Below are 24454 nucleotides of genomic sequence, written 5' to 3'. Positions count from 1 at the left end.
TCGAACCGGGATCCTTATGCCGGTCCTTGTGCTTTGCGCCACCTGCGCTTAGCCCGCTGCACTACAGCCCGACTCCCGGCATACTTTTTAATTACACACAGATTGCATCCTGAAGTTGGCCATTTCTTGCTCTTTAAAAAATCTCAAAAAGGGAGTTGGGCGGTAGCGCAGTCGGTTGAGCGCACGTAGCACAAAGCACAAGGACCGGTGTAAGGATCCTGGTTCGAGCCCCGGCTCCCCACCTGCGGGGGGGGGGGGTGTTCCCTTCACAGGCGGTGCAGCAGGTCTGCAGGTGTCTATCTTTCTCTCCCCCTCTGTCTTCCCCTCCTCTCTCCATTTCTCTTTGTCCTAACAACAACGACATCAGTAACAACAACAGTAATAACTACAACAACAATGTTAAGACAACAAGGGCAACAAAAGGGAAAATTAAAAAAAAATTTTTTTTTTAAGTCTCAAAAGTGGAAAAAGATTCAGTTCCTACTGAATATACTTATACTTTCTGACTACAATGGGAGTGAGAACCAATAGCAGACAGGCCAAATCAGTCCCAAGTATTTGAAAACTCAACAGCATTCTTCTTTTTTTTTTGGGGGGGCAGTTTTTTAAAGTATTTTCTTTATCTTTTTGCTTTCTTTTTATTGATTTAATAATGATCAACAAGACTATAGGATAAGAGGGGTACAATTCCACACAATTCCCACCACCAGAGTTCTGCATTCCATCCCTTCCTTTGATAGCTTTCCTATTCTTTATTCCTCTGTGAATATGGACCCAGGATCTTTATGGGGTGCAGTAAGTGGGAGGTCTGGATGCCATAATTGCTCCTACTACATGGGCATTGACAAATTATCCATACTCCCAGCCTGTTTCTCTCTTTCCCTTGTGGGGCAGGGCTCTGGAGAGGTGGGGTTCCAGGGCACATTGGTGAGGATACTTCTGAGTGACAAGTGGCTCATGGAAAAACCTCAGAGGAGGGTTAGAAAGCATAGAAATTCATGAGACTGAAAACAAACAGTTCAAAATTTATGGGATGCGGCCAAAGCAGTACAAAGGGGAGGACCATGTGCCTTGCCAAATGCCCACATAGAAGAGAGTTCCCGGGAGTCGGGCGGTAGTGCAGCGGGTTAAGAGCAGGTGGCACGAAGTGCAAGGACCAGAGTAAGGATCCCGGTTCGAGCCCCTGGCTCCCCACCTGCAGGGGAGTCGCTTCACAGGCAGTGAAGCAGGTCTGCAGGTGTCTGCCTTTCTCTCCCCCCTCTGTCTTCCCCTCCTCTCTCCATTTCTCTCTGTCCTATCCAACAACAATGATGACATCAATAACAATAAAACAAGGGCAACAAAAGGGAATAAGTAAATAAAAAAAAAAAGAGAGAGTTCCCAGACATGTGACCTCAGCTTGCCTCTGGGGGGAAGGGGAATATATAGTAATCAGAACAAATGAAACCCAAAGGCAGCAGAAGAGAATAAATGAGTCAGAAGGGAATCAATTAGTTTCTCTTTTAACTTAGGACAGGGGAGATAGCTCAACCTGGCAAAGCCTAAAATGTGCATAACTAAGGCCCCAGAGGCTCCAGGCTCAAGCCCTAGCATTTCCATATGGCAGAGCTGACTGCCCCTCCATCTTCTTTCCTTTTTTCTGTGTCTCTCTCATATTTTTTTTTCCTAAACAAAAATTAAATAGAAAAAAAATCAATAGAACCAGTAACTGGCTCTTTGGAAATTAAAAAATAAACTAGAAAACTTAATAAACCTTGAAGCATTTTAATAAGATGAGAAAGAAGACGTAAATTGTCAATTCAGGAACAAGAAAGGTGACACTATTCCAGATTCTGAAAACCAGAGGAGTACAAGACAACATTATGAAAGCTATAGTAGCTTTCCCTCTCTCTCTGTCTCCCCCTCCACCCCTTTCTCTATCTGGAAAAAAAAAATCATCCCAGATTGAAGACACAGAGAAATTCAAAAGATTATAGTCAAGTAGGTGAGTCAGTGGGGAGAGTGCCTGCTTTGTAACTCTGAGGTCCCGTGTTTGACCCCTGGCCTCACGTATGACCAGGACACCCATCTCTGGACTCTCTCATAAAATAAAAGTTTTTAAAAATATTTATGTAAATGCCCGTGAGGTTGCAAACAGATTAGATAGCTACCCACTTCTCCAGAGAATTTTTCTTGGCGGAATGAAATGCGGGTACTGGGGGCTCATGGCCCTATCAGGGCAATATGCACATATAAAGTCAACTGATAGATTTTAAAAAACAGTAGATTTAAACAACAACAACAAAGATTGATCCTCCCCACCATCACTTCGACTTGAGAGGAATTCATGCTCTAGAGCTCCCTCTGGATTCAGGTGGAAGCAAGCATTCAGCTGACATCCTTAGCTTCCTCCCAGTTTTCCTCCCCAGCCTTCTCCTTCTACTTTTCCCTCCCTTTTCCCGAAGGCAATCCTTCCACGCAGCATTTGCCCAAGGATTCCTGTCTTGGGATCTACTGCTCTGCTTTTTGACAATTTGACCCAAGATTGGGCACAGACGAAAGGCTGGAAAGCAGAAGAATGAGACAAGAGACTCACTCCTCCTCTCATCTCGCTGTTCCCACCTAGGTGACCCTGGCAATGGCCCTTTCTCTTGGGTATGTGGTTTAAACTGTGCCTTCCTCCTCTCCCCAAGATGCTGAAGCCCTAAGCCCCAGCTCCTGGGAAAATCAGCTCTTTGTTCACGAGGTGGAGCCTAACCCCACTGACGTCCCTCTGGGTTGAGAGGCTGGAGAGCCAGGCACGTGAAAACAGGGGGAGATGCCATCCACAGACTAAAGAGAGGCAGCAGCCCCTGAGGCTGCCAGAACCAGGATGGGAGCCCAGAACATTCTCCCTCCTGGCCCAGGAGAGTCAGCCTTGCTTTCAGACTCCCAGACTTCAGAACTACAGTCCTGCTCTATGCAGCATTGTTCTGGTAACCCAGCGAAAGGACAGCTCCTGAGGGTGCCAGTTGGGTCCACTCCCCAGCTTATTCCTTGTGCTCCCACAGTCAACCCCATGCCCCCCTCTTGAGCATGGGGCTAGCAGCAGCCCTGCTTCCTCACTCCCTACAGGAGTATCAGTTAGCTTCCGAGTCTGTGGACCAGTTCAGTACTTCCTCGATTCTCTCCCCCCCCCAGCTGCTGCTGTCCCTGGATGAGAGTTCCGCTGTTGTCACTGCTTCACCTCAATGTCCCCTTTTTTACTTCTCACTTTCCTGACACCCACTTAATCAGTTCCCCACATGTAATCCACTTGGGAGAAATGGAGTCTAGCCGTTTCTCAAGTTCCAGGCAGACCTGCAGAGCAATGACCACATTCTGCAGAGCAGAAGCCCAAGTGCAGAGCAGCGAGTACTAGACCCTGTGAAGCACCGGCCCTGGCTGCTACTCTGCCCGCATTTCTTGTCGTTTCTTCTGTCATCTGCTCTGCTCCAGCTGCAAGGGCCTCTACTAATCTTTAAGCATACCAGTCATGCTTGCTCCCTGACCTTGGACTCGACCTGCGTTCTGCTGACAGACAGCTGCAAGCAGAGAGCCCCACTGCCTCCAGGAGATTCCTCCCCTGGCAACCTGGACCCAGGGATGGCACCTCTCTCCTCATGGTCCCTCTCTCAACAGCACCCTGCACCTTGTGACATCGTTTGTCCCTCTCATCTGTCTCCATCAGCACTTGGGCTCTGTGAGAGAAGCTTTGTTCAGAGCCGTGTCCCAGAGTCCAGAGAAGGTGCTGGCAGACAGCAAAAGCCAGCTTGGGCAAGAATGAATGAGGACCACCCACCCACACACACCCCCATCACTGACAGTCCTGCCATTGCCTTTGTGGGATCCCTTTATCTCCATACCTCCTGTGGTTCCTAATGACCACCCACTTTAAGCTGTGTTTCCCCTTTGAACACATGAACTTTCTATGTAGCTCAGTTTGGCTCTCCATGTTAAATCATTCAAAAGTATTAAGTCTCCCAAAGAGGGATAAAGAATAGGGAAGCTTCCAGTACAGGGGATGGGACACAGAACTCTGGTGGTGGGAACTGTGTGGAATTATAGCCGTTATCTTACAATCTTATTAATCATTACTAAGTCACTAATAAAAATGTAAAAAATATACATTAAGTCCACCATACTGGCCAGTCAGCAGTATTTACTGAGAGGTCGGTCCTGGCACCTTGCTGGGGAGACCAAAGAAGAAGGAAATGTTAAGTCCTGCTCTTGTCAAGTTTACCATCCCATGGTCTCAGCCCCCAGCTACGTGGACACCTCTATCAGAAGTGTACAATGCACCAGGCACAGAGCAGCTGCAGTGCGTGTACACCAAGTAGCTGAGAAACGATAGCAGAAGAGACCCTTGAAGGAGAGCAGCTCCAAGAAGCAGAGTGGAGATCCAGGAAGGGAGAAACGCATGGCCATGACTTCATTAGTTACCCGGAGCCTGGCAGCAGCTATACCGTGAACTGGGCCTGCAGCCTCTCCTTTCCGAGTTATCTGTTGCATGCTGGGTGTTCCCTGGCTTCAGCGCACCACATTCTAGTCCAAAGTCAAATGCCTCCATACCTTATGCAGAAGGGTGGAGTCGCTGCGTACATCACTCTGACTCACTCTCAAGTCTCAACTGAAATGCCATCTTCAAAAGGAGGCTTTTTCCAGTCCCTTAATCTGAAATTAATGTGCTTGCTTTCCTCTGTCTTGGCATTTCTGTTTAAGATTTATTTTATTAGAGACAGTGAACCGGGCGGGCAGAGAGCAGAATGCAGCTCAATTTTGCCACAAAGGCAGTGTTGGGGATTGAACCTGGGGCCTCAGGCATGCAAGTCCTATGCTTTCACACTGAGAATTCTCCCAGAACCCTTTGCATTTCTTTCTCAGCCCTCACTACAACTTGTCATGGTGATCCACTTGTTTTCCTCACTAGATGATTACCCACCCCCTCTCCCCACCCAGATTCTGGGTGTTGGCTATTTTTTCCGTGACTGTAGAACTTAACACAGTGCGGGTTGCTACAGATATTTTGTGTCAAAGTAAATAGTCTGAGTTTCTGTGAAAGCCACAAATTCACACATATGACAAATCCCGATGCCCAGAATAGTTTTATTTTAAAGACTTATCAGGTTTAGGTTGAGCTACATGCCCGTGAACAGAAGTCTGCCTCCAGAGACCTCCTTAACACATACAGGTAAGGATAGTCAAATGTCACTCACATCCGGGGCTGGAGGATCCTGACTGTGTTCACACCCACTGCGACACTTTGAGATTCACCTGTGAGCTGGTGTCAACTCTAGTCAGGCAGTCATCTTTTTCTAACTCTCATTTGCTCATGGGAATCTCTCATCCACCCAGAAGTGAGGACTATTAGAAGCTGGCTAGGACCGAGGTGTGGCAATGTAATGGTCTGAGCAGCACCAGTGCACAGAGGGACCTTGGTGCAAACGAGGGAAAAGCCCCCTCTAGGCAGATGGGACCTTGGGCCAATACCCTCTGCTGGGGGAGTGGAGCCTGGGCATAGGTCAGTCTCATGCCCGTCCTCAGCTAGGTGCCTTGGGGGCTGCTGGCGGGCAGCTGGTGTGTGTGGGGGGAGAGGCTGTGATGATAATGATAATGACCCAGTTTTCTCTGTCTGGATGCACCCCATTGGGCAGAGGTCCTGTCTCTTCTCAGCACTTTCGGTGCTTCAGCTGATGAGAGAGACCCCTGGTGAAGAGAAGCACTTGGTATGTTCAAGTGTGCATGGGCTGTGCTGCCTCCAGGTAGGCTTCTGTGATTGGACCTTAGAAAATAACCCAGCGTTGACGAATGGTCTCAAAGAAACATGATGTCAGTCTGCTGCAGGTGAGGTTTGCAATGTCCCTCTGCAGTAAAAGAAATGTAAAGTCAGCTCGCCTGTAGAAGAGGGCTGAAGAACCACTCGGGGACTGTTATCAGTGGTACCAAGGACAAGCTGTCCCAGAAGTGACCCAAATCAGGCATTCATGAGTAACAACAGATGGAATCAATTCTAGCTCCGAGGTATCAAAAGAGAACATGGATCTCTCATTTCAGCAAGTTCTGAGAAACTGTCTTGAAGCTAAGGGTCATAGGTTATAACGGCTGCATATTTTTTAAGGTTTTATTATTTTTTTCTTAGCGTCAAAGCCTCCTGCATTCATGATTTGCCCACTGTCATGTCACTCTTTTTTTCTTTTTTTAAAATGTATTTATTTTACTTGATAGACCACAGAGAGAAATTGAGAGTGGGGGTTGGCAGAGAAGGAGAGAGAGGCAGGAAGACACTTGTAGCATTGCTTACACTGCTTGTGAAACTTTTGCCCTGCTGGTGGGGACCAGGGGCTCGAACCCAGGTCCTTGTGCATGGTGATCCGTGCATTTAACTAAGTATGCCACCACCTGGCCCCTCTCATGGCACTTTTTCATTCAGATATATAGACAGACAGACTCACAGAGACACCACAGTCTCCCGGAGTGCCACAGCAGCTACTGTGTGGTACCAGGTTCAGACTTGGGTGGCACTTGGCAAGGCACATGCCCAGCTCTCTTACACCACCTAAAAAAAAAGGTTTTAAGGGCCAGGTGGCACACTCAGCTAAGCACACATATCACCAGGCACAAGGACCTGGGTCTGAATCCCGGCTCCCAATCTGCAAGGTGGGGGGGACAGTTCACAAGTGGTGAAATAAGTCTGCAGGTGACTTCTTCTCTGTCTACTCTTCTCTCTCATTTTCTCTCTTCCCTGTCAAATAAGAAAAAAATAGAAAGGAAAAAATTTGTTTAAAAATGCCCACCAGTAGCTATGGATTTGTAGTGCCAGCACTGAGCCCCAGTGATAACTGTGGTAGCAATAAAAAAATAAATAAATAAAGATCAAAGCTTACCTTTAAATGTCTATAGTCTTGAAATACACACCATCGGGAAGACCTGTTCCAAAACTAAGATGAATAATTCATCACTGAGACTGGGAGCTCAAACCACTGAGTTCCTAGTAGTGTGATTTTGAACAGATTTCTGTTCAGTACAAAGAACCTGCAGCTGGCATTTGGGAGCAAAGTCTTAGAAATCCACTCAGTGGGTTGGGTCTCTGGGTCCTGCTTTTTAACTTTTTTTTTCTTGTTTGTTTTGGTCATAGTCAACACCTCCCCACTCCAGGCAGACTTTTTCAGAAAGACAGTTTGCACTGCACACAAACCTCCCCCAGGCTGCTTGGGTCAGGGCCAACTGAGAACATGATGGCAAAGCAGGCCCTCCTGGGTGAGCTGTCTCGCCAGCCCTTCTGGGTCCTGATTTCTAGATGACTGCAAATCAGATGAGATTGTGCAAATAACTTCCTTGGGCTTTACCTCAAGGCCTGTTTATTATAAGAGTTTCAAGTTGTCAAGTTCCATAATTCTAGTATCTATTTTATACTTAAATCCTCAAGGTAGAGAAAATATATCAGGGAAAAAAATAAAAAGGAGAAAAAAAAAAGCTGTAGGAGGAGAAGTGGCATTTGCTCATATTCATACAGAAGGAATGTGGGCTCTGTCTCCGGAGTTAGCCTAGAAGACTTCTTCCCTGTCACTCCAATCCCTCACCTCTTTTTTTTTTTTTTGGGGGGGGGGTGACACGGTACACCCCCTCAGTGCCTCCGAGGGCGCTGGAAGCCACAGGAGCCCAAGATTGGTCTCGAGTGACCATCACTAAGGCCACTGGGCAAAGAAACTGAGTCTCTGACCACCCTTCTGCTCCTCCAACTTTCCCAGGAGACGGACGAACCCTCTGTGCGCGCCAGACCCAAATAAGGAGAATAGTCCTATGCTGCCCAGAAGGACAACCTTTGCCTCATGGACTCTTCAGACCCGTGCACCCGAAAGCCAGCCTCCCTGTCCAGCGCCCCCGCGGGCAAGCAGCAGCACCCAGAGGGGCGGGTTTGAGGCCAGCCTGGAGGTCCGCAGAGGCCGGGTCCCCACAGTGTCCAGCTCTCTTTGCAGACATTCTGCTTTGCGGACTCGGTCCAGCTAGGGGCCTGGAGGGCGCGGGGCAGGATTTATTTCAGCTTCGGGCTGACAGGGACCCCTCCCGCAGAACCCGCGCCTCTGTGCCTGACCCCCCGGGGGGGCTGAAGGGTGCCCCCACCCTACTGGGTTTTTCTTTCCATCTGCAATGGAGGCGGCGCCCCAGGTGCTCTGTCCACCAGGCCTGGACGGCTGTGTCCCGCGTCCCGCGCACAGGTGGATCGGAAGGGGGGGCAGCCCAGGGGGTGCCCCCATCCAGGAGGCCTGCGCCCCGAGTTCCCCAGCCACCCTCGGCCCAGCAGCTGGGGTCAGCCGGAAAGCGCGCAGGACTGGAGCAGCCTGTCCTCTCCACCTACCGACCTACTTACCTACCTACCTACCCAGCGACGAGCAGATCTGGGTGCCCACCCCCCCCCCAAAAAAAAAGAAACCACTCGGCTCTAAACCGGACCCCGGGAAGATTTTCACCTGGAGAAGCGCCCGAACAGACTCGGGAAGCGGGGTCTGGCGGGCAGAGGCAAGAGGGTTCGTTCGCCCCCCGCCCCTGGGCTCTGCGCGCCCCAAGGTGGGAGCCCCAGGCTGCGCCCCTCCGTGTTCACCGCCTCTCACCCCGCTTCTTACTCACTTTCTCCGGGAGCCCCGTTTCCGGAGGGGGGGTGTCGTGGAGGGAGCCCGGAGTGGGTTGGGGGGAGCCATGGGGCCTGGGGCCTCGGGCCCCCTCCCAGGCCGCGGGGCGCCTCGACCCCGTGGGCGCGCAGGCTCCGGGCCCCGCCCGCCCCCTCCCCGCCGCTGGGGGCCCCCGGGCCGCCCTCTCCCCTCCCCCCGCCCGGGAGGGAGCGGCGGTGACGTCAAGGGGCGCGCGGTGGCAGCACCTCCCCGCGCGCGGGTTAAAAAGAAGAAGAAAAGAGAGAGCGAAACATGAGAGGCCGTGCGAGCAGCGGCAGCCGCCGGCGGAGGAGCCCGCAGCATCCCCGCGCCCCGGCACCCCGTCACCCCGGCCCCGCACCCGGGCCCTGCTCCCCGCGCCCCCGCGCCACGGCCCTGCACCCCGCGCCCCCGCAGCCCGGCCTCACTCCCCGCACCCCGCGCCCCTGCACCCCGCACCCCGCGCCCCGGGGTCCCGCCGCCGCAGCCGCCGGCCATGCTGCGGGGGCCGTGGTTCCAGCTGCTGCTGCTGGCCGCGGCGCTCGGCTTCTTCCAGGGCGACGCGCGGCCCGGGGAGCGCGGCGAGGGCGGCGGGGTGCGGCGGCGGCGCTGTCTGAGCGGGGCCCCCCCGCGGCGCCTGCGGAGGCGGGAGCGACGCGTGACGGCGCAGCTGGAGCCGCTGGGCGGCGGGGAGGCGCCGTGCGGGGCCCTGTACCCGCGCCTGTCCTGCTGCCCGCGGGCTGACAGCGCCGGGCGCCCCGAGCACAAGGTAGGCGCCGGGGAGGGGCGGGGGCGCGGGAGCTCCCCGGGGCGCCTCGCGGCTCTAGCCCGCGATGCTGGGGACTCCCAGCGTACCGGTGTGTGTGAGAGAGAGGGGAGCTCTCCCGCACACCTCGCGGCTCCAGCCGGAGGTGCTGGGGACTCCCAGCGGCATGGTGGCGGTGGTGGGGCGGGGGTGTGTGCCGTGCGGTGACTGCGCCCATGTGCGGGCGCGTCTGGATGGGGTGCCCGGTGGGAGCGCAGCCCGGGAGGGGATGCTGCGGGCGACCCAGCCGGTAGCGGGGGTGGGGTGGGGATGAGGGTCGCGCTGAAACAGCCCCGCGTTCTCCTGAGTGCTTGAGGTGGGGGGACGGAGGCAGCTTCCCAGCAGTTTTCTAGGGTGTCAAGGATGAACGATGGTGCTGCCCATATGCTCGCCTGGGGGAGCACGGAGCGAGGAAGGATGCTCAACCCTGGTTGCTTAAAGGGGGTCCCCCAGCCCCGTCGGAGCGGGGTGTCTAGCGAGGTAGTAGTGAGGCACCTTAGACAGCACCCGGTGGAGCGTTGGTGGGTGTCAGGTGGTGGTGTCTGCAGCGGGGTGCAGGCACTCTCCCCTGCAGGTAGCTGGCTGCGCAGAGCTGGACAGGAGGCCGGCGTCTGCAAGAACTGGGCATCGCCAGGTCCCCGGGGAGGGCAGGATGAGCCCGGGGGCAGGTCCGAGCGGGCAGCATCCTCCTCCCAGGGACCGACCCCTCCGGCCCTCCCCGCTAGGACTGGGCTCCACTGTCATTAACAACCCCAGCACGCGAAATGAACAATCAGGTGTCTTTGCTTCTCCCCATCCCCACCTCCCACTCCCCCCCCCACCACCCTTTTTTTAGTTGTTGTTTAATGAAGAACTCTTCTGTTACTACACCGCAGTTGTCAAGGTCTGAGACACTCTTGGAAAACTTGGTCTTCAGTCTTCGCTGGCCCAGGCATTAAAAGAGAAAAGTACCCAGGCTGAATCTAATTTTTATGCTTAGTTCATGGTAGATTTCACTCTATTCTCATGTAAAGGGCTCCTCCGAATCAACATATGTGTCTGGGTGGTATCTCTCACTTTGTTTTGTAACAAAAAGCCATATTGCATCATTTAATTTGCTCAAGTCATGCAAATAGGAAAAAATCAATAGGACAAAAAGGGGTCGACTTCTCCTCCTCCCAGCTAAACTGCTGCCCACACACAGAGTCCTGTTGCTTATGGCGAAAGAATAACAACAACACCATTGTGTCTGTTAGTTGGTTCACTAATGGGTGAAACTAGAGAACATCATTCTCTTTCAGTTGCCAGCTCTGTCCAAATGTTCATGCCTTTTGAGGGAGCATTTGTCCAACTCCTTCTATTCCCAGATGAGTGAGAACTGTGCTGCTGCAGGTTTTCAGCTCCAAGTCTCTCTTTATTCTTCCCATATGCAGCGCAAGAGGCTAAGATTCAGAGGACAGAAAGTCCAGCATGGTATTCAGGGCGATGCCATTAAGCTCCTGTGTTATAACTGAATTAAGTGACAGAAGAGCTACATTCACATCATCCGCAGGGAAACCAGAAATTTAGAGCCATGGGCTGCCGTCCTGTGTGTGCAGTGCACACCACGCGCAGAGACAGGACCTGCAGCCACCCTGCAGTACTGAACACTTCCAGGGACAGGAATGAAAACTCGGTTCTTAACCAAATGTAGTGTGAAGGAAAGGGCTGAGGGATAGAGTTAGAACCCTAAAGAGACATTATATTAAAAATAATTTTTTTATTCAAAGAAGAAATCACTCTCTAGGAAGCAATCTGCCAGGTCTGTGATCCATGTTCCTTTCCAGTGTGAAAGTTTTACATGCTTCCAAATCACCAGCAAACCACTAATCCTGTGGAAAATGTGTCTGAATTCAATCTGGTCCACTAGACTTTTTGCTGGTTCCTTGACTAGTGGCTTATCAACCAATAATACCCAAATTGTCCGAGCTCGACATATGCAATCTGGAGCTACATTAGTTCTCGAGTTTTAATAGTTTTTAAAACATGATATTTTATAATAAACTTAAGTATTTCACCCCCCCTCCTCCGCGCCACCCCTGCAAGCCTTCTTGGCTTATAATAAATGTTAGGGTCTTATTTCATAATGTGTGTACAGAAGAGATGATGACTGTTTGAAAGATACTTTGTTTGTTTGTTTATGATCTTTTAAAGAAACGATAAGAGAGGCTTTTTTTTTCTTTCCATGAGAAGAAGAAACCTCATGGATCAAACTGGGCTGGAATATAGAGCACAGTCAATTGTGCGACTAGATCTACTTTCTGAACTAACATGGAATGAACTAACAGCGAATTCAGTTCTTTAGCCATCAAGCTCTGCTTTTCTAGGTTAATTTTTGTCACTTTTAATAATGCTGTGGGGGGTGGAGGGTAGATAGCATAATGGTTATGCAAACAGACTCTCATGCCTGAGGCTCCAAAGTCCCAGGTTCAATCCCCCGCACCCTCATAAACCAGAGCTGAACAGAGCTCTGGTTAAAATAATAATAATAATAATAATAATAATAATAATAATAATAATAATAATGCTGTGTGTTGTGACAAGACTGCTAGTTGCCAACAGGTACTGTCAGGTTTTGGGAAGCTCGCATAGCTTTGCATGTTTTTTATTTTTTCATCTTCTAAAAACAACATGCTAAAAGGATCTAATTCCCGCTAGCCAAATTCAATCCCCAGCAAACTGCAATACTCTCGTTTCTGAAACTAAACTTGTAGCCAGAGAAGCACAGAAGCTCTCTCTACCGTGGGTGGTGTCACAGCCCAAGCTGTCAAGGAATGGGTGCTAAACAGTAATTGTTTTCAAGTGTGTCTTTTTACAATCATTTGTTTGCTCTGGCTCTTTCAGGGACAAAGGCTATTGTTGAACACATCCAACTAAACAAATAACTCATCCTGGGGTCCCTTTAACAGCTGCCTTTGTACAATGATCTATTTACATATTAGCCTAAAATTGAAACTGAACTCTCTAATGACATAATCCAGCACTATAGTCCAGAGACACATGTGTTCAACCCTGACAGCTGAACAACCTTGAAGGCATATGATTTTTAGAAATAACTTTCTGTGCACCGGGTGATCCTAAAGTGACATCTTAATAAACTGTCATGTCTTTTTCTCCTCCTGTCCGCTCGTCCAACCCGTGTGGGTGCCTTTGTATCCTCTTTGTTCAGTGATTTGACAAATAAGGAGAAATACAGAGGGTCTCAGTCACCGTTTTACTGACTGTTGACAAGCCATACGTGTAGGCCCCGCTCTGCCATGTATTTCCATATTTATCTTACCTTTCTTCCACAGATTTGACTTTCACGTGGCTCAAGATTAAAGGATGACCTTCCAGATGTTATAAATTAGTCAGCAACAGCCACAATCATTACTAGGCATGCTGTAACAATGTTTCCAAGTTTTACATGACTTCCAAAGTCTATTTAGCTTAAACCACTATAATTTGATGGTTTTGTGTATGGCTTTTAAAAATTGAAACAGGAAATTGGATTAAATGTCTTCATAAGATTGATGACTTTGTCAGACCTAAAGTTAAAGGCATATACAGACACAGACCTATAGGCAAAAGAGAAGAAAAACTCCCCTTCCACAACATCAGAACGTAGCTGTCTAGAGCATGGTTGCAGCTTTGGGGTGAGCCAGTTTAATTGACTTCAGTAAGACTGTTGGTTCATTGAAACCAAACCCAGAATGATGGCTCTATCTATCTTCAAATAGGTACTTATACTGCAGACCTCACACAGAGCCAAATGTTACCATCCTGCTGGGCCAGAACAGCATGCAACTTCACAAAGAATAATATTGTACTTGATTTCAGATAATTTATTGAATCCTATTTCTGAATCATTTGATGAGTGAACTTGTGGCCAGGACACATTCCAAAAATTGTAAAAAACAAAATTCTTTAAGGCACCCGGGGGGGGGGGGGGGTTGTTTCAGCTACTTAAAAAAAAAAAAAGTATGCTTGTATGCTCCATGAGGTCAAAGGTGATTACATTCGTTTTTTTTTTTTTTTCTTCCGTAGTAAGAGGAGCCTTTAGAATTTTGCATGGAGTTGCTTTGTTCTTAGTGGACTGATAAGCACACAACAAAGTTAGATGTATTAATATTGAGTAGATCTGGTGAGATCTGCTAGAGAATGGACAATAAGAGACATTTAAAACATTCTTTGAATGTAAATTCTGTATGTCTGGTGTATGTCCTCTTTGACAAACTTTAACCATCCAAGTAATTGTCACTTAAATAAGTTGATAAAAATCAATATGGAAACATCCAATTATGGGGAGTAGTAACTTTTCTGAATACTGTAGTTAGAACTGTACATATATATTTTTTCCTCAAACATGGAAGTTAAACTTTCAGTGACTACATGCTAAAAGCTGAGCATGTCTATAATCAGCAATTGCTTTTAGTTGCTCTTCTCTTTCACATCCAAACTAGATGATCACCTCGAGTAATCTGTCCTAAAAAACAGAAGCTATAAAACTTGCTTTAATTAGAGCCTTGACTTGAAAATTAAATATTTGCCATAAGTGATTATTTAGAACTTAAAACTAATTAATTTCAGGTCAGAGTTCTAGAAAATACTTAAGTATTAATATTGTTTTGCAAACTGGAAAAAGGTATAAAATTCAGTCTTTCTTTGGTGCTTTTTTAATATGGAAAAAAATCCAGCTGTGCTCAACTTAGGTAGCACTACGTTCTATGTCTCAGATGTTGTGTTGATGCTTGCCTTATATATTTCTTAGAAGAGTCACTGAAGCCAGTTTTATAAGACGAAAACTAGACAGTGAGCTCTTTCTCATCTACTAAGCACTGACCTCCTGAACCAGAAACTCTCAAGCTGGCCTTATTGAAATAAAACACATAATTACTATATGAATAATCATAACAGTACATCTTTTCTGTTCTTTTTTCTTCTTTTTTTTGGCCTCCAGGGTTATTGTTGAGGCTCGGTGCCTGTACTACAAATCCACTGCTCCTGGTGGCCCTTTTTTCCATTTTTGTTGTTGGATGGGACAGAGAGAAATTGAGACAGTTGGGGAAGACAGAGAGGGATAGAGAAAGATAGACACCGGCAGACCTGCTTCACTGCTTGTGAAGCGACCACCCCCCTGCAGGTGGAGAACCAGGGGCTTGAACCGGGATCCTTGCGCTTCATACTATGTGTGCTTAACCCGGTGTACCACCACCTGGCCCCAGTCTTTTCCTTTAAAGCTCACTAATCACTATACCAAAGCACTTTCATTAAACCCTTGTGTTTATGCATACATCTAACATACTTTAGGAGCTACTTAGCAAGTTTTTCCTGGCTAAGATATAGTGAATAAAAAAAATTTTTTAAATGGTCATAAACCTGTTAGATTCAGTTTCAGATTTAACTTCTATGCATCATGAAAGGGAGAAATTTCCTTTACTATCAGAAGCTCTCCCTGGGCAATCTATAGAGTGAAATGTAATTGAAAATTTTAAACGCCACTCACATGACATCTTTGGAGAATATCCCACTAGGAATTGCAGATGTGGAACTGATGTTTTCGTAACACACTAATAAGCCATGTCTTAGTTCTTTTGCTTTACAAAGAGCCTTTCTTTTATAAACAACTTTGCTTTATCAAAAGTTGGAAAAAATTATTGGGAGATTAAAATTAAGTAGCGACCCACATACCCATTGAACATGGAGTAAAGTGATAGAAGGTCATGCTCTAAGTGTGATTGTCTTTCACTCTTCACACCTGAAACATACGGTGAACTGCTGGATCTGCCAGAGTGGGCGGTGCCTCCCTGCACCTGGTTACTCACAGGGCCAGCCCATGAGATGGCACCTCCATCCCTAGGAGGACTGTCTGCGTGGCCCTACGCAATTCATTTTATTGACCACCATGCAGCCTACCTTGTGCTTTTTCCACTTGGAAAAAATAACGAAATAAATAAACCTAAGCCCAAACACACATACTAAAAAGCACTTTGTTCCTGATTTTTGGCTTTCAGATATTTTCTGGAACCAACAACACAGAATGTGGGAAGTTACTGGAGGAAATCAGATGTGCGCTTTGCTCTCCAAACTCTCAGAGCCTGTTCCACTCGCCTGAGAAAGAAGCCTTGGAAAGAGAGCTGCTGTTCCCGCTGCTCTGTAAAGACTATTGCAAAGAATTCTTTTATACTTGTCGTGGCCAGATTGCAGGTAAAAAAAAAAAAAATGCCTAAAGTAAAGAAGTTTCTGCAAACTATCCTTCCAAGATACTTTCCCTTTAATCCTTGCTTAGGAGAGTTGTAAAAGTGATCTCACCTTTCAGAATAACTGTTGTTTTATCTCCTAGTTTGCCTTTGCAAGTCTGTAACCTATATTGCTGTTATAAGGATTACTGTTGGATCTGGTTTTGTTGAAATGTCTTAGGTTGCTTGCTAAGCAGATAATGCTCTTGAAAACCTTTGCGTACTTGGATTAACAGTACAAGTGTCTTGTCTGTCTGTGTCATCTTTATTTTAATTAATTAATTAATTATTATTATTATTATTATTTTACTGGAGCACTGATTCACTCTGGCTTATGGTGGTGTGGGGGATTGAACCTGTGATTTTGGAGCCTCAGGCATGAGTGTCTTTGCATAACCACTATGCTATCTGCCCCCTCCCTGTCAGTGTCATCTTTACCCATCATTGTTTACATCAAGACAGTCTCCTGTTTTACAAAACTGATGCATAGCGACTGACAGGTTACTGATTTTTAAGGAATTTCCTCACATAAAGTACGATTAGGACTCAAAACAAACAATCCCATCACGTTATGAAAAGCACTTTCACATAAAAGACAATCTAGCCCCTGAAAAACACTGTGAGGTTGGCAGGCAAAGTGAAGTTATCTTCATTTGAGAGGTGAGATTTGAAAGGCCTCCTTACCAGAGTTGCATTGTGAGACTTGAATAAGATAGATATAAACATTCCGGTGTTTGCTGTGTTCTAAATACACCTGCTCCCTAACATGAATTGGACTGTGATAATCAGATAGATTCGTGGGCACTAATTGTACCATCAAAAAACTTGGAAACCCTGGCTTGTTGTGGCTTTAGTGGGAGCGTCGACAGATAGAAAAGAATTTAATGAGACAGATTTCTGTTTAGTCAGGCTAAGGCACACACAAACAAATCTACTTGCAATTAAGTTTATAAAGCTAAAGGCACTTAAAGGGTAAGTCAGGCTTTCAGGCTTCTATGATGTAGTTGCAGAGGTGTCTTTTTTTTTTTCTGACCCAGAAAAGTGTAGATTAAAAAAAAATTTTACAGACGTCTCCTAATAACCTCTCTTTGGCGTGCATCACATGCCTGTGGACCCATCTGATGTGGGAATATTTATAATCTGTCCATGGCAGCCATGTTTTAGAGGCTTTTTTTCAAGCCAGCTGTTTCCCTCTTTATCACAGTCTCTAGAGCAAAGGAGCCCAGGTTCCATCTGCCTAGGTGGCCTGCAGAGACATGATAACAGATTAGGTAGCAGAAAGGGTTGCTGCAGTGTTTAAGGCTTGAAGGTCTGTCTTCACCAACCTAGGCTGAAGGAGACCCTTAGCATTTCCACACACCTTTATCTGCTTGAGATAATACAACACAACTCTGCTGGACTGAGGGACTCTTTTGGGGGGAGGGGGGTGCCTTCCTACACTTGAAGCTAGTTTAGCTTCCAAAACAAACACAAACTCCTTCTGCTTCCCCCTCCCCCCAAGCCATATCCTCTTGAGAGAGCTCAGCTCAGGAGCCAGAGCCTCAAGCCTCTTGCTCCCCAGATCAACATATGTGGTGACGAATGACCAATTTATTTTTCTACAAAGTTGGTGTGTATGTAAAACTGCTGAAGTGCATCAAGATGTCAAGTGCTTTTGGTGGCCACCCAGGCTGCCGTGAAAGATAACCAGACGAAAGTCCCACTCCAGCAGGGGCCAGAACAGCCAGAATTTTCCAAGGACAGACTTGCAGGCTTGCACTGCAGGCAGAGGGGCTGAGCACCATTCTGTGTGTGAGCCAGGCCGGCTGTTGGCATGCAGGTTACCATTTCCTAAAAGTCGATGAATACGATGGCAAGCCTGCCCTCAGCCCTGTCCACGGAAGACTCTTTAGAACTCTAGAACATTCCATCCTCAGAAATTGCCATAAAACCAATATTGTATAGCAGTTTGCTTCCGTAAGTCTACTGGCATTGGCATAGAATGTTATTCATGGTTTGTTTCCCCCTGAAATTCAAAAGTGTGGAAAACAGCCCATTTATGGTCGATTTTTCTAAGAATCTGGCCAATATATTTTGAATGTCCTCATTTACAACCTCATCTTAATATACACCAAAAACGTTAAGAGAAAGGCTCATGAAGGGATGTATTTTGCCAAGAGAAAGGTGAAGTGGAGGAGATGGTAGCACAGTGGGATAAGTACACATGGCACGAAGCGCAGGGACCTGCGCAAGGATCTGGGTTCGAGGCCCTGGGTCCCCACCTGGAGGGGGTTTGCTTCACAGGTGGTGAAGCAGATCTACAGGTGTCTATCTTTCTCTCCTCCTCTCTGTATTACTGTCCTCTCTCGACTTTTCTCTGTCCTATCCAACAACAATAAAAATAACAACAATAACGATAAACAACAAGGGCAACAAAAGGGAAAAAATAGCAATGGATTCATGGTGCAGGCACCGAGCCCCAGCAATATGGTGAAGGGGGAGGTCATTCTCAAAACACCTTTGTGCCCAGCCCATTGGCCCACAGATAAAAAATAAAGATGTAGGTGAGGGTAGATAGCATAATGGCTATGCAAAGAGAGTTTCATGTCTGAGACTCCAGAGTCAATCCCTCATACTACCATAAGCCAGAGCTGAGTAGTGCTCTGCTTAAAAAAAAAAACAAAAAAAAAAAAAACAAATACGTAAATGATGTATCCAGCCTCAGAGAAGCACAGACACTTTGGGATATACTTATGCACGACAGTAACTTTCTAGATGTGTTAATTCAGAATATCCAAGGGATGCTTGTTTTCCTCAGATGGAGGAAAGAAGTAAAATAACCATACAGCCAGGATACACTAGAGTTATATCAATCATCATCTTCTCCGGTTGTGAATTTATGTAACTTCCCAAACTACCAAAAAGCCCATCTAACAAGGGGCAGGAGCTCCTTGCTCACCTGAGGAGTCTTTCTGCAGGAATTCCGAGGCAGAGAGATGCTCCCCTGTGTGCTCCATGGTGGTGTGAGGCAATCTGGGAAGCATGTAAAAGGACATCAACTGGCCGTGCTGTTTCCCTTGCCCTTGTTTATCATAATGAATTTTATCACCTTCATCTCCTCAGCTGTCGGTTATTGCGGTGTGAACTGTCTGTATACAATTAGCTCAATTGGTCTAATCCTATTGCTAATGAGGCCAAGGTCAAGGGTTTGGTTCCACTGAAGTTTCTCTGGTCCACAGTTGCTCCCGACCCTGCTCAGATATCTGACACATGTGTCTTATTAGCCCACTGGTGTGTGGGCCAGAGGGACAGGAGGGAGGCACTGAAGCCTCTGCTGGGAAACGCTTGCCAGTGGAGGCCTTGCAGCCTGTGCTTCCTCTTCCTGCTTTCTTTGTCATCAGGAACAATCCATACAGTGAAGGGAAATTACTTGTCTCTGGTATGTATGCTGAGAGAGAGTCTGAAATTGGAGTGCTTCCCAGAGGATACACATCCATATGTCAGCATTGGGTCAGATGCTAAGACCAGGAGAAGAGGTACAGGTACAAGATTGTTGATCAATAGTTTAAAAATATAGCAGGATAAGCATTCTCCCATCATTAGAGAATTCAGTTATACTAGGATGACCCAATGTGGGCTGAACTCTCACCTTTGAACAAATGATCTTACCTTCTTCCCAACAGAACAGTAAATGAGATCATACCTGGGTTTAAATGGGAGCCCATGTCCTGAAACTAGAATCCTTGAGCTCTTTGCTAAAAAACAAACACCCCTATCCATCAACGTTGGCAATAGTAGATCATGTAAGCTAAAATTTGAGTAAAGGTAAAAGATTTTTTTTCATCCCAAATATTATAATTGAAAAAAAATACCCTGTTTCTGTAAAAGTCATCTCACTTGGCTCCCTCCCTCTTGAGATTATTTTTGACTTATCCTGATTCTGCAAAAACGTGGGAACAATTCATTATTAACATGATGTCTTTGGTGTCTGAGCACAGGACCTCTGGAGGCAGGGAGTATTTGAATCTGTGCTCATTAGTGTTCAGATGTCTCATTTGAAAATGATTTCTCATTTCCGCATGTCTGTTCCCAGTTAATCATTACTTACACAGTGGAAATCAGTCATCAGCCCTGCCACTTAATGCTCCCTTAAGATGGCTCTGGTTTGCAACCTGTACCAGATTTAGAGAAAAAAACAAAACAAAAAAATGTCTTCCTGAATCACACTTGGAAATTTGTCTCTGACCCCATGAGCACACACCAAATTAAAACAAGATTTCTCATTCACACATTCAGTTATAAATATAACGGTGTAGTGTACCAGCCATCCTGCACGCTGAATATTGATACACAGAGTCCTTGCTGTCTGATCTAGTCCAGAACTGCGTGGACAAATTGAATTTCGCAGCTCAGCTTTCCTTCTCTCTCTACTCCAAACAGACTTGTTTAACACTGTGAGGTCAGTTGCATCTGTCCACTTAGTCACTAAAGAATGGGAGAGACAAAAAGTATCTTTTGCAGACAGGGAATCGCTGAAGATGATTCTTCTAATTCTTGTTTCTTTTTTCTAAGAAGGATGACTCTTTTCTGACTGCCTTGACTGCTCCCAAAGAGCCACACCCTTTCCAGCTTCCCTACCTCCTTCTCCTGACTCCCACCCCACCCCTCTAGGGCCCCCAAAGACACCCAGTCTTCCTTGCCTGATTGCCACAGAGAAGATGGCTCCTGGTAGCCTTGTCTGATATTCTGCTGTCCAGTGCTGTACCCCTGAGCTCTGCCTACTCCTTGCCTGGTTATCTGATGAAGACAGCAAAGAGCTGGGCTCAGAACACCAGAGGGGATGCCTTTCACTCACAAGTTAGGCCAATTTGTACATCAAGTTTGAACCATTTAAAACCCTCTGATTCTAAAGTTAGTTTTAGGTTGGAGAGCACCTAGGTTAAGCCACAGAAAAATAATTTCAGTGTCTCCTGTGTTCTGTTGATAAGCCTTACATGGCTGTCCTCAAAACACCATGTTTAGAAATTCCTCTCTCTCTCTCTCTCTCTCTCTTTCTGTATCTCTCATAAAAAAAGTTCTCATAAACCTGGAACCAGAGGCAGCCAGGTGGTGGCACACATAGTAGGAAGGGCAGGGAGACATCTTGTGCAAGGATTCCCAGTTCGAGCACCCTGCTCCCCACCTACAGGGGGGTTCACTTCACAAGTGTCGGGGTCTCTGGTGGGGTGATCTCCAGGAGAAAGGTAACGGACCGGTTCTTCTTGCTCACGCAAGGGATGACACGAAGTAAAGACACCGGGGAGACCTACAGCGTGCTCAAATCTCAGATCTCAGATCTCTGTTCTCGTTTATTAGCAGGTGGACATGAGTTAAATAGAAAACCAAACAAAGAACATTATTCAAATATGTCAGAAATTACAGGTTTCTTAAAGGTCAGCTTGCCGCTATGGTAGGGGCCTGGTTATGATAGGAATTTGATGAGATACATAAAGGTCTAGATAATTAGTCTCCTGATGCAGGCATTTAATTACCCAAAGGCCTTTGAGGGGAGAATAGGGGTTGAACCAGTTAAGGCAAGATAGAGAGAAGATAAGCAAATTAAGGACATCGAAGGGCACTGCTAGGAGTATGTGATAAGGTGTGTTCTCCTCTGTGAACTTTGAGTAAGTGAATCTTAAAGTAGGCAGCCATGTGGCCTGCAGTTAATGGAGGGAGGTATTGGGGTTTCTGTGGGCTTGAGAGACTAACAAGGCAAGCTTAGTCTGGGAGACATTTCCCTCTTGGCTCTCCTCTATGACGAGAGAGACTTACAAGTGGGGTGTCTATCCAGACCTCCATCCAAGGATGGGAGAGCTCCCCTAAGCTCTACCAGGCTATAACATAGTCCCACACACAAGCAGTGAAGCAGGTCTGCAGGTATCTATCTTTTTCTCCCCCTCTCTATATTCCCCTCCCCTTTTAATTTCTCTCTGTCCTATCCAATAAAAATGGGGGGGGGGGAGGAATGACTGACAGGAGCAGTGGATTTGTAATGCAGACACTGAGCCCCAGCAATAACCCTGGAGGCAACAAACAAACAAAAAACACCCTGGGATCAGTATTCAACTTCTAGATCTCAACTAAGATGCCAAGTGTCTGTTTCAGATAGCTGATGGGGGCACAATAATATAATTTATTAGGTAAAAATAGAAATATCAAACATGATTGAAAGTATACAGATAGAGGTAGGGGTTTAGGACATAATATCAATCCCAGTGGTAGCATCATGTTTTCAGAACAAACATTATCAGTACATGAAACGGGCTGTTATTATCATGTCACCAAAAGGCAGCACTGTAACAATCCAGATCTTTTCTTGTCATCAAGTTGTCTTCTTTACCAGTCAACCGTAGCTGTCTTTATTTGATAAAATTCCACAGTGTCCAAGGAAAGAAGCATCTCTATTTTGCATTTTTGTTTGTTTGTTTCAATTCCTTACTCTTTTGCTTTCAGTGAGGGTTGGTATGCCAGCTGTTTTGTTTCAGCAGGTATTTTAAAGCTGTCTGTCTTATGAAAACATCATTCTCAGCTGTGAGTGAGGTGGAGTTGAAGGGCACTTGCCTATTTGAAAGAAAGTGTCATTCACATCAGTTGAGCATGTGATCATGGGGATGGCGAGTCGCTCCTTTAGTGTATGGCGGTCATGTGACATCGTTGAGAGTTATTACTTACTCATATGCTGGTGAGAGCACAACAGGAATCTTAAAATAACTAAAACTGGCATCTTACGGTCTCTCGGTTCTGATTTGTTCCTAGTAAGTTGCTTGGTACCGCAGAAGGGGAATGCTGGTGTGATCAGATAAGTTTACCAGTATAAGATATGGTGACTGGGGAACACTTGAAAGTAGAGTCCGAGGTCGGGTGGTTACACAGTAGGTAAAGCACAGGTGGCGCAAAGCGCAAGGACCTGCATAAGGATCCGGGTTCGAGACCCCAGCTCCTGACCTGCAGGGGAGTCGCTTCACAGGCGGTGAAGCAGGTCTGCTGGTGTCGATCTTTCTTTCCCCTTCTTTGTCTTCCCCTCCTCTCTCCATGTCTCTCTGTCCTAGCCACCAACGACAACAGCAATAATAACTACAAAACAAAAAACAAGGGCAACCAAAGGGAATACATAATATTTTTAAAAAGCTAAAAAAAAAAAAGTAAAGAAAGAAAGTGGAGTCTATGCAGTAATAAAGTCAGTGCTGACTTTGTATTACACGTATTTCACATATGCCTCTAAGACTATCCAGTAAGGGGTCTTTCACTCTTCATGAGCTTCTCAGTATCTGGTTAAAAAAGAAATAGAAACCCCAAGACAAAAAATTGTTTTCCTTTCCTTTCATCTGTATATTTTTCTAGAATATTCATATAGTTTCTAAAAACCCGTTTCCTGTAATTTATCTTTCTAACAAGTAATTATTACAGTGGTACTAAGGAGGCTTTCTACATTTTTTTTAAAGGTTTCCTTCAAACTACTGCTGATGAGTTTTGCTTTTATCATGCAAGAAAAGATGGTGGGTTGTGCTTCCCAGATTTTCCTAGAAAGCAAATCAGAGGACCGGCCTCTAACTACTTGGACCAGATGGAAGACTATGATAAAGGGGAAGAGATAAGCAGGTTCATAAAGATAAATCCTCTTTAACTTACTTTATTTTTTATCATTGGGGATGTGTGTGTGTGTGTGAGTGTGTGTGTGTGTGTGTGTGTGTGTGTGTGTGTGTGTTTAGGGCCACATACATGCTCAGTTTCACCCTTCCTGGGCAAACATTTTCATTTATTCAGGGGGGGAGAGGTGGGAGAGAGAGAGAAGACACCACAGCACAGAGCTTCCCCTGGCGATATTACACTTACAGGCACCCTATGTGGTGACTGCCTCTCGGCCCCTTTTAACCTTTTTTTTTTAATAATAATTTTGTAGGCTTGACAGATAATTAGCTATATCCATCAGATGATTCCCCCTCCTTTTTCTTTTTTTATAGTTTTCATCTTTAAAATCACATTAGCTAAAATGCTTTTAATGCTTAGGTTACTAATCTACTATTAAGAGCTTAATTTCTGTGGTGATTCATGTGAACTTGATGAGCATAGTTTTAAACTTGAATTTTATGACTGTTGCTAGCTTGTGGAGCTATGGAAATATCCAGCATTATTATTATTAGCAAATCCAAGTTTTATAAATAGATCTTAGAGCTTTCTCTCTGAGTGCTTTTCTATAAGGTATAATTATTGTGAGTAAAAGCTAATTTTATTTACAGCTCCTAGAAAATGGATAAGAAGTTTTCCCTCAGGAGTATTTCTTTTATATTTAATTTTTAAATTATTTTTTATTATTAGTGATTTAATAATGATTAACAAGATTGTAAGATAACAGGGGTACAATTCCACACAATTCCTACCACCAGAGTTCTATGGGGGAATATCCCTAAATACTTAACATGTTTTTAATTCCCTTTTCTACCCTGACTGATGGCTACTTTTGTTATATTGAAAAATAATCCACTTCATTTTTTTAATATATTTTACTTATTTCTATAGTATGCATTGGATAGAGACAAAGAGAATCAAGAGGGAAGAGGGTGACAGAGAGGGAGAGAGAGACACACACAGACGCCTGCAGCACTGTTTCACCCTTCATGAAACTTCCCCCCCTGCAAGTGGGGACTAGGGACTTGAGCCTATGTCCTTGTGCATGGTCACATGAGCTCAACTGGATATGTCACTGATTGGCCCTGAAATTATTTTTTTAAAAGATGTATTTATTTTAAAATATT

General features: G+C 46.1%; 1 protein-coding gene across 1 annotated transcript in view; it reads left to right on the top strand.

The window, feature by feature from the left end:
• Positions 1 to 8942: 8942 nt before the first annotated feature.
• HHIP (hedgehog interacting protein) overlaps positions 8943 to 24454 on the top strand; it is a 92665-nt gene continuing 77153 nt past the window's right edge. The window contains exons 1-3 of the mRNA XM_016190298.2: positions 8943 to 9411; positions 15459 to 15651; positions 23144 to 23300. Coding sequence (XP_016045784.2) covers positions 9139 to 9411; positions 15459 to 15651; positions 23144 to 23300 — 623 coding nt within the window. The 5' untranslated portion in view covers positions 8943 to 9138. The remainder of the gene's footprint in view (positions 9412 to 15458; positions 15652 to 23143; positions 23301 to 24454) is intronic.

This window comes from Erinaceus europaeus, chromosome 19 (assembly GCF_950295315.1).
Source record: "Erinaceus europaeus chromosome 19, mEriEur2.1, whole genome shotgun sequence".
NCBI classification, from domain to species: domain Eukaryota; kingdom Metazoa; phylum Chordata; class Mammalia; order Eulipotyphla; family Erinaceidae; genus Erinaceus; species Erinaceus europaeus.
This window is presented reverse-complemented; position numbering and strand designations above follow the sequence as displayed.